This window comes from Sorghum bicolor, chromosome 6 (assembly GCF_000003195.3).
Source record: "Sorghum bicolor cultivar BTx623 chromosome 6, Sorghum_bicolor_NCBIv3, whole genome shotgun sequence".
Lineage (NCBI taxonomy): Eukaryota > Viridiplantae > Streptophyta > Magnoliopsida > Poales > Poaceae > Sorghum > Sorghum bicolor.
The window spans coordinates 178,339-189,413 of record NC_012875.2 but is presented as its reverse complement, the minus strand read 5'-3'; the positions used below and the strand labels follow the sequence as shown (position 1 = coordinate 189,413).

The 11,075-nt window shown below is 45.9% G+C and overlaps 1 protein-coding gene across 1 annotated transcript in view; it reads left to right on the top strand.

Moving 5' to 3' along the window:
* Positions 8,347-11,075, top strand: part of LOC8056945 — a 5,657-nt gene continuing 2,928 nt past the window's right edge. Inside the window, exons 1-2 of the mRNA XM_021463137.1 lie at positions 8,347-9,190; positions 10,480-11,075. The exon at positions 10,480-11,075 is cut by the window's right edge and continues 62 nt beyond it. Of these exons, the coding sequence (XP_021318812.1) occupies positions 8,801-9,190; positions 10,480-11,075 (986 nt within the window). The 5' untranslated portion in view covers positions 8,347-8,800. The remainder of the gene's footprint in view (positions 9,191-10,479) is intronic.

Genomic DNA, 11,075 nt, shown 5'->3' with positions numbered 1-11,075 from the left:
GAGATGGACGAAGCTATGTTTGTTCTGTGTGAGGAGGTAATTGCCACACCACGCATGATCGGAGCTGGGCTGTTGGACTAACAGGAATAGGGTCTGCAGGGAAGATTTGAGTGCCCACCCTAAATTAGAGGCTCTAGTAAAGGCCCTACTGGAGTGCTGTTTGTTTGCCTGGACACCCATATTTAACTATAGAGACTCAAGTAGGGATTCTGCTGGAGTTGCTGTTAGGCTAGTCTCAGTGGTCCGTTTCAATGCATTGTTTCCAAAACAAATCTGCTGACAGGGTATCAATGAAACGAATAATGAAACAACCTCCACAATACATGAGTTTCACATTAACGTTTCCTAGGCTAGGCAAAGCATTTAATTACTGCAAAATGATTGGATCACATGCAAGATGGTGAAACGATTTAGCCCTTAGTGGTGATTTCATCTCGTTTCACCGCGTGGGAAACAACGACCGCGGGGTTTCACCATAGTAAAACTACTGCCTTGTCTCTCCTTTTCGTTTCATGCAAAAAAGTGTAATTTTGCTGACATGACGCTCTAATAAATGTGCATGACATCCTGGAAACCTCCACTGAGACTGGCCTTAGGCCTTGTTTAGTTCACCCCAAAAACCAAAAAGTTTTTAAGATTCTCTGTCACATCGAGTCTTTTGGCACATGTATGAAGCTAATAAAAACTAATTGCACAGTTTAACTGTAAATCGCGAGACGAATCTTTTGATCCTAGTTAGTCTATGATTGGACAATATTTGTCACAAACAAACAAAAATGCTACAGTACCGAAATTCGAAATCTTTTCGAAACTAAACAAGGCCTTAGTGAATGAAGAGCTGTAGACAACCGGAGAGGAGTCAAAAGGGAAGAGGAGAGAAATGCAGGAGAGCACAGAGAGACGGGTGTGCCCGCTTTCGCTGACCCCACGCGGGTGCGGGGGCGGCCACCACTGCATGCACTCCACTGCGAGGCGAATCCCGAGGGATGCGGGCGGCGGCAGCAGCATCGCCAACACACGCTCTTCATGCACATTTCCTTCGTCTCGCAGGTGACACGTCCGTCCGTCTTTCTCCACTCCAGCCCATCCATTCACGTACAGGGTCAAATACTAAGTGTGTGTACACGTACAGGGTCAAATACTAGTGTGTGCACGCTGTGCAGGCGCCAGGCGAGCCTTTAGAGAGTTAAACGGTGTTTGGCACGCCTCCTCTTTATATATATATTTCTTCCAAAGAGTTAAAGTCGTTTTAGACGAACCATAATTTATAGCTTCTAGTTTTCTTGAAAGAGCTGTAGCTCCTCTATGTTTTACTTAAAAAATAATAGCTCTTTTAGAAAAATGTTCGGCAAGTGACAGCCAAAGAGAAATGCTAACAAACAGGCCCAAGGGCTTGTTTAGTTCACCCTAAAAAGCAAAAAGTTTTTAAGATTTCCCGTCACATCGAATCTTGCGGCACATGCATGAAGCATTAAATATAGACGAAAGCAAATACTAATTACACAGTTTAGCTGGAAATCGCGAGACGAATCTTTTGATCCTAGTTAGTCCATAATTGAATAATATTTATCACAAACAAACGAAAGTGTTCCAGTACTGAAATCCGAAATCTTTTCGGAACTAAATAAGGCCCAAGTGAAGCCACCGGAGAGTGCAGCGGCTGCGTAGCTAGCTTGTTCATTAGGCCAGTCTCAATGGGGGTTTCATTAGAGTTTTATGCACATTAAATATGCTGATGTGGCGCTATATTAATGAAGAGAGAGATGATAAGAGTTTCATGGGAGTAGAGAGAGTTTCATCCCCATAAAACTCCTATGCACTGTTTCTAAAATATTGATGTGTTGGAAACTGTGTCATGAAACTCCCATTGAGGATGGCCTTACAGTTCCCTTTTGACCACAAGTAGAGGTTCACCGCATGCACACGCAAAGCCACCTCCCTCCGCCTCGGTTTGACATTGTTTAGTTTCCAAAAATTTTTGGTTTTTTGTTTTTATTTGATAAACATTGTTCATCATGAAGTAGCTAGGTTTAAAGATTCATTTTACGATTTACAGATCAACTGTGCAATTAGTTTTTATTTTTGTCTATATTTAGTGCTCTATGTATACACCGTAAGATTTAATATTATGGAGAATCTTAAAAAGTTTTTGGATTTTGAGGTGAACTAAACAATGCCATGGTTCCTTGCCGGTTCCAAATCCTACTCATTCTACGAGTATATCCGAACCACGTGTCAAAAGAAACACTGCCAAACAACTTTGCATGGTTCTGTTGCCTCGACTTTGAGCTTCACGCACTTAAATTAAACCTTTTAACATATATACGCCCACAATCACTGTTTTCGTTTCAGATATGTATTCTGTTCCTAGCAGATTCAACCTCAGCTCTAACTTACTTTTTTTTTGGTTAACAAAGGCATGATTAGGTCTTGTTTAGTTCTTATCCAAAAACTTTTCATCTTATCTCATCAAATGTTTTAACACATGAATGGAGCATTAAATATATATAAAGAAATAACTAATTGCACAGTTTGCATGTATTTTGAGAGACGAATCTTTTGAGCCTAGTTAGTCTATGATTAAACACTAATTGCTATAGTTACACATGTGCTACAGTACCCTCAAAAAACCTTTCACGATGCAAACTAAACAGACCCTTATTAACAATATAAGACCAGTCTCAATGCATGTTTCATGAGGGTGTCATGCACATTAAATAGAGTGCCACATAAGCAAAATTGCTGACTTAGCAGGGTCATTAAATGAAGGAGTTCATCAGATGAGAGAGGAGTTTCATCCTCCATGAAACTCATGTGGCTCGGTTACCTAGTTTATATTCTTGGTAACTGTGCCATGAAACTATGCATTGAAACTAGCCTAAGTTTCTTTGGAATTAAATTTATTCTAATAATTACAATTTAGTACATAGATTAATTAAGCTAATATAGCTGTATATGGAATATTTTTGTATATTTATTGTTAAGGCATATAAAAGACATACTTATACGTTGCATTTCTATTATAGGAAAGTGAGTTGAAGAATGTGCTACAAGTTGAAGAATAGAAATAGCATAGTGATGTATAGAATCTATTTCCATCTTCCACCTTACGAATTTGAGATATGCTTGTTTGTGAGCCAAATAGCCTAATTTATTGTGTCGAACTCAATTCCTCCAAACTAAAGGGATCCAAACGACGGCCCCTTAGTGAAATGAATTAATCATGAGTCGGCTTTGCTTTCTTTCTGGTACGAATGAATCATTTGATTTTGAACAGGCCATGTTAACATGTCCTTAGCTGGCCTGTTTTATCTCTCTAACGCAATTTATAGAGTTTGTTGACTTTGATGATGGAGGATGCAACACAAGCTAGAGAAGCAACTGAGGATAGCCCCCCCTCCCCTCTTTTTTACGATCGCTCCATCCTTTCTTCCTTTATTTAATATAATAATACTAGTCGTTTTTCATCAACTACTAATTGGGCAGTTCCAGTCTAAAGTTGGGCAGGTTGAGTTCCACTAAGGAATGCTCAAGTTCACTTTAATTTGGGGGCCGGGGGCTTTTGTGACGACACACGCGGCGCTTGGACTGGACTGCTGGACGGTCATCTATTCCGGGTGGCTGCACAGCACAGTTTCTGCTGCTGCAGTTACGTGCCTAACCAATCATTCATCAGAGCACACACATGGCGCATGTGGTGGACGGATCGACCCGTCCAACTCCGGCGAATCCTTCCAAACGCCAACGTCAAATAAACCAAGCTACCATGCACGTCGTAGCTAGCTAGTACTACTACTCAGTAGTGTAGTATTCATCACAGTGATATATATATCATGTTTGTTTATATATGATATATATATTTATATAAATAAAACAACATGGCAGGCGAGGAGAGGAGAGGAGAGGAGATCGCCTTTGGTTGATGGATCGTTGATTCGGCTGCAACTGCAACTGCAACTGCAACTGTTGCTCCGATCCGCCGGCCGCCCTCGCCGCGCACGGGGCCTGCATTTTCATTGCAACGCCGGCCACCAGCAACTGCTGTCCCACAATCATGTGCATGTGCACGGCTTATTCATCAGATCGAAAACAAAACCCACATCATTGCATTGCACCCGCAGTTTTTTGCACCAAAATGTTAATGGTGGATCAATTTCCCACAATAATAAAATATACTAATTCAGCCGGCGTCAAGGAGGATAAAAAAAAAGTACACCAAATGTAATAATCCTAGGAGTAAAATGCATGGATAGTCCATTAAATTATATAAGGGTGTGTTGATTTGGTCTATCAAGTTTAAAAGTGCATTTTTAGATCCAAAACCTTGATCGGTAGTCTCCTTTATTTTATGTTTATATTGTAGAAACCCCTGTATTTATTTTGCTTTCACAAGCTTACCATTCCCTATGCTAGGCATTGAGAGTGCGCTCTAGCTCGTCCAGCACGCCACGCCCACCTGCGTGGATGTAGAAGTGCTCGAGCGTCAGCTTGAAGTCCGGCACGTAGGGCATCACCTTCATGGCTCCATGGGCGCGACGGAGTAGCGCGGCGGCTAGGAACTAGAGCTACTTAGACATCGAGAGCATGAGTAGGCCCGCTAGCGTGGTGATGTTAGAGCATAGCGCGTCGCTGGCTATGGATATGAGCCCTTTGGAGAACAAAGTTGTTGCGACTTGCGATGTAGCTGCACCACAATCCCATACCACGTTCGACATGCTCGCCATCGACCTAGTGTTCTACGATGGCATCCGAGTGGAACTGGGTGGAGGGAGCACTACGAGCGTCGATCACAACTGGAAGCACGAATACCTAATCCACGGCCCGTCCAGCATCGGCAAGACCCGCCTCATCATGGCCATCACCAACCTCCTCGAGTTCAACATCTATGACGAGATCACCACGATGCAATCCAACAGCGAGAAGTGGAGCAGTGGTATCGCCATCATAGTTGTGGTTGGGAGCATGTAATTCGACATCTAAGAGTGCAGAGGGTGGCACCCAGAGTGGAGAGGAGCAGTGGTGTCACCATTACAGTAACCTTTGCACCCAGAGTGGTGGCATTTGCGGGTGGAGCAGGAAAGGGTAAGCTTACGAAAGAAAAATAAATATAGAGGGTTTTTCTACAAATATAAACATAAAACGAAAATATATAGACTATTTATACACCACTTATTAAGGTTCTAGACCTAAAAATACACTTTCAAATGTGATGGATCAAATCAACACACCCTCACAAATTAATGGACTATCTATGCATTTTACTCCAATCCTAAGTAGCAGCGGCAGCAGGCTGGTGCGCGTGAATGTCATTAGCTGGCTAGGCATAGAGCTGGGACTTGGTCATGCCATTTGAGGGCGGGTTATGGCACGGTCTTTTGGCACGACCTGAAGCACGACACGACACGAAATATTTTGGGCCGTGTCAGCACGACACAAACATGAGGGTCGTGCGTGCTCAAAATGTCAATACGACAGGCTACATAACCCGGCCCGTATTTTGGACCGTGCTTAGGCTGGAAGACACAAAAATAGCACGTAGACATTTCTACAACTATAGAATATAATTTTCTAGCATTAATTATAGTACACCTCATCTAATTTTTTATAAAAATCAATACAATTTTCATTAAAATAATACACATAAGATATAAATATTTGATATGACAAGAAAAAAATAAAAAATATTTTAAGAGGCATGCTGAGACGGGCACGATTTGAAGACGTGCCGGCGTACTATTGGCACCATATCGATACGGTCAGACCCAATGTGCCTCCTGTACCTAGAGAGCATGATTCGAAGAGACACGAAGCACGAGAGGACCGGGCCATGCCGGCATGGCAAGTCCAGCTCTGGGCAGGCACACACGCTGTTGGTTGACGCGAGCTGCTGATGGAGCAGGCCACGGGGGATGCGGATGCGATGGCTTCGGCCGGCCACATCGATCGATCCATTTGTGCCGACCAGCAACGATCCCATACGTGGAAAGCCCCCGTATAGTATAGTAGGTCGACGTCGACCACGACCTGATGGCTGATGGATGAGATGACAGCGCCACACCGTGCTCTCCCCCCTGCACCACCATCACGACACAATATTGCGATGCTGCTTCTAGATAGATAAATAAAAAATAAATAAACGAAACTATTATGACCACCAAATGGACTGTTACTTTCTAGATTAGAGAAAAATAATAAAAGCGTCTGAAGAAATTAACGGAAACTGATGGCTTCAGCTATTTACATCCAGATCATGCTGCAGTTCAGAATGGTTTGCTTCATCAGTAATTAACATCATGTCACTTCTTTGCATAAACTGAGAGATTCTTTTATGAAGCCACTAGCGGTGGTTGGGAGTTGACCTACACATTAAGTATAGTATATACATACATGGTGTCACGTATCACCTCTCTACTTGTCACATGGCTACACAAAGTTGGGCATCTCGTACAAATGTACGAGTACATTGCAGTATCTTAAGTCATCCCTCCTAAATTTTTTACTGATTCCTTGGCTGTGCAATCCTTTTACATATGCTACTTGATGGTTTTTTTCTTATTATTATCAGTTCTAAAAATTTTAGCACTAAGAACTACATATTATAATTAAAATCCTCACGAGTATTTCGTAGCTGAGTGTAATGATGAGGCCAAATCTTACAAACTTTGAGCAATATTTATTAAATTTATATACGAGTTTTAGAGAGAGAAAAAAAACTCATATCAATAAATTTATGTTTAAAGTGACTATAAGTGATATCTAATTCTTTAACAAACACCAATATACAGTGGCGGATGTAGAACAAGATTGAAGGGCAGACTCATCTCTTCTTCTTCTTCCTCTATTTCTCTTCATTTTTCTTCTTACCTCCACCCCTTCTTCTTCCTCACCCAGTCACCCTCCTATATCTCCATTGATACACGTGTAGGGGGGGGCTGGAGCCCCCTAGCCCCCTCTTTAGATCCGCCCCTGCTAATATATTGTACGAGAAATTAAGAGTTAAAATACATTTTGTCAAGTAAGCTAGTTCATAGCTGATCCTTAAACTTGTGAAGTGTGTCATTCTAGTTTTCAATTTATGTCTTCAAGCCCTCTCTCTCAACACGTCCAAACGAGCCAAGCCTCATGCTTTTATGTTGATGTGGCACACTGACATATAAATCACACATATCAGCTCTATCTTTGTCGTCTCACTGCTCTCGCCCCTGCCGCTGCCCGCACTGCTCATTTGTTGCTGCGTCCAAACCCTCGCCAACCTCCATTGACGTCGCCCTTTTTTGTCCCCTCCTGTGGCCGCGTACCCCCAAGACGTGAATGTGTGAAAGAAAAGAGATAGGAGATAGGATAGAGCGCATGGGGAGAGAGAATGAAGAGGAGGCATATGGAGCTGATGATATGTGGACCATATGGAGCTGACATGTGGAGTTCAAATGTTAGCATAAGGTTTGGACTAGTATTGCATAAGGTTTGGACTACTATTGCGAGATCTAAAGAAAGATTTGGAATAGGCGCTTGAGAGTTTAAGAGTGAAGTGAAGAGATTGGAGATTTGAAATAGGCAATTTTAGAGTTTGACAATCAAGATGACACATCCTTGCAAATTGAAGGAACTGATCATACGTTTATTAATTGTTAAAGGGCGGACTGAGTAGATCACACTAATTCGGCATTTTGTAACATCGATGAGCAACGGCATACATGAGGCCTGTGGTATGTAAAAAAGCCTAAAATGTCCATCTTTCCCGGTTCAGAATCTGATACGGTATCTTGTTTTCTGGTTCGAATCCTGCCAGCACTCTCTAGAAATACCGTCCTGGGTTGGTTGGTTTATCGTACGTACGTATGCTAGTGGGAAAAGGTAAGGTGGAGAATCTTGAAGCTGCACTACACTGCACTGCAATTCTGGAAGTTAGCGATGATCGGTTTGGGTTACCAATAACAATAGAGCCCGGAGGTGAAGAAGATATTGGGAGGAGCGAGACACAGATTTGTGAATAATCAAATCATGGAGGCCATGATACCATACCATCAGCGTATTCAGAGCTCAGAGCGGAGCTCGGGGGGACCCGCCCACCCCCCTCCTCCCGTCCAGGTACGGTAGCTTGGATTTTGATACTATATTTTTATTTTTATTTGATAAATATTATTTAATTATAGTGTATCTAAACTATAAAAATTCATCTTATAATTTATAGATAAACTATATAATTAGTTTTTATTTTTATTTTTATTTAATATTTTATGTATATATTTTAAGATTCGATATGACGAGGAATTTTAAAAAAATTTTAGTTATTAAGTAAACAAGGCCTAAATAATTGCAGGGCAGGGCAGCTGCTCGAGGAGTGAGGTGGGAGGAGGAGGGAATCCCTACATAAATAATGGCAGACCGAGTCGTCGTCGTCGCACCACTACTTCTTCTTCTTCTTCTTCGCTAGTTGCACACACAGCAGCACCACCAAACACACTCGTCCAGCTGCTGCTGCTGCTGCTGCTGTTGAGACAGAGAGAGAGAGAGAGCAGGCTCCTCTTCGAGGCTCTCCCCTCCTCCGACCCCGACCCGGGGATGGTTGGATTCCCTTGCCATGCCATTCCCATGTGATTGATGCTCCTCCTCCTCCTGCTGCTGCCGTCCTGCCTAGCCTAGGAGTTTTATTATTATTAGCAGCAGCAAGCATCAATTAAGAGCGAGCCAAGGAGAAGGAGATCAAGCGCAACCTTCCTCCCTCCCTCACTTCTTCCACCTCCCGTCGGGTGGGTCTTGCTGACCAACCAACCAAGAGCGAGCGAGGAGGAGCACAAGGATGGGGACGGGGTGGCGGAGGGCGCTGTGCACGTCCGTCCAGCGGGACGACGACCGCGACCGCGACGCCAAGAACAAGAAGCGCCGGCCGCAGCCCCACGACGCGCCCAGCCCACGCGCGGCCGGCACCGGCGGCTTCTTCTCCGCCGTCAAGACCGCGGCCACCGGTGGCGGCATCAGCAGCAGCAGCAACCCGTCGACGCCGACCCTCCGCTGCCGCACCAGGCCGCTGCAGCAGCCGGCGGACCCGGCCCCCGTGACGCCGCCCTCCGCGCCGCCGCCCGCCGCGAGGAAGCACCGCGTGCCGCTCTTCCAGGCGCTGTCGGCGCCGGCCTCGCCCAGATCCCCTTCCAGATTCGCGCTGCTCAAGGCGTCGCTGCTCCCGTCCAAGGTACTGTACTGACACCATCTCTCACATTTCACGTCTCCTTCTTTCGCTTGATCCAAGAACTGGGATGGGGATGGGGAAAAGCACTTGTGATGGATCCATTCCGTTCTCAAAGCACTTGTGATTTGGTTGACTCTTGCTGCTGGCCTGCTGCTGCTCTTCTTCAGCGCCGCAAGCAACGCAAAGGCAGCCGACGAAGAAAACTGAATCGAATGCACTCCCACTCCACTCCACCATGATTGTAGTACTAACGTAGTCTATCAGCAATGAAGCTTGTCTTTTGCCCTGGCCGCTTGTGATTGGTGATCCCCATCTCTCTTCTCTCTCTCTAGAAAGAAGAAAGAAGAAACCAGAGGCAGCAATGATTGGCACCACCCTCCCCTGTTTTGTCCTAATCCTCCACCTTTCTTCCTCCTTGAGATTCTTCCTCTCCAACTTGTGATGATTGAGCAATTATTATTAAATATCGTCCTCGTCGTCGTCATCGTCACTCACAGCAGCTGCAGCTTTTTTCCAATCACAGGCCACTCGTTTGTTTTGTTTTTTTTTCCCCTCCCATCCCAGCCCCTGATTGCAATTGCAATGGCATTGCATTGCCATCTTCTCCCTGGATGGCTGGATAGACTGCCATGCCTGGAAGATTACCAAGCAGCAGCAGAGATCCTCCCATCCAGCCGTTTCCTCTCCCTTTCTCGATTCTCATTCCGGATCCCTTTCTTGATTCTCATTCTGGATCAGCATCTGTTGCCATTCATTATCCATCCATCCATCCAAAAAGAAAAGGAAACCGTACTGCTACAACACCACCTTTTAGGAATTGAGGACCTCTCTCTGTAGCAGTATTGTACTACACTTTTTGCTAGCAGGAGCAGCCGCACAGCAGGATGCAAATCAAATCCCCTGCTTTTCTTTTGGAGAATCGAAGGTGTGTGTCCGTGGGATGGGAGAGGAGAAGGTGGAGCCTAGAGCACAAAAAGATGGATCCAAATCAAATCAGATCACAGCAGCAGCTTTTACTCGTCCAAGATGGAGTAGATTTTGATTTGAGTGCTCCAAATGATCCTACTGCTAGCGCCCAAAAAAGTCCCATCTTTTTCCTCATCCCAACGTTTGCTCTTTTCTTTTCTTTCTTTCTTTGGGACGCCAAGGGAAAGAAATCACCCAAATTTGTTGTTTTGTTTTCTTTTCTTTTCTTTTCTTTGTTCATCATTCTCTGTCTTTTTCTTGCAGAATGCGTGCGTGCATTTGTCAGCTGCTAATGGTTTCCTCTCTTTCTCTGTGCGTGTGTGCAGTCTCGGTGCGGCGTGTGCTCGCGTGGCGTCAAGAGCGGCGGCAGCTCGGCCGTGTTCACGGCCGAGTGCTCCCACGCCTTCCACTTCCCCTGCATCGCCGCCCACGCGCGCACCCTCCTCCGCAGCGGCGTCCTGTCCTGCCCCGTCTGCGCCTCGCCGTGGCGCCAGGCGCCCTTCCTCGCCTCCCTCCGCCTCCACTGCTCCTTTCACGACGACGCGCAGAGCAAGCACCGAGGCGGAGGCGGCGACGGCCGGAAGACGCCGCCGCCCGCCTCCGCCGCTGGTGGCCCCAAGCTGTACGACGACGACGAGCCGCTGCTGGCGCCCAAGGCCGCGTCCAACGGCGGCGGCTTCAACCCGATCCCGGAGGCAGACGAGGACGACGACGAGGAGCAGGGCGCCGCCGAGTTCAGAGGCTTCTTCCCGCGGCCCAGGACCACGTCAGGCCTCGCCGTCACCGTGGCGCCCGAGGCCGCGCTCGTGTCGTCGGGCCGGCGCCACGGCAAGTACGTGGTGGCCGTCAAGGTCAAGGCGCCCGGGCTGCGCTCCTCGTCGGCGGCCCCGCGGCGCGCGCCCATTACATCAAGGTTCTACCT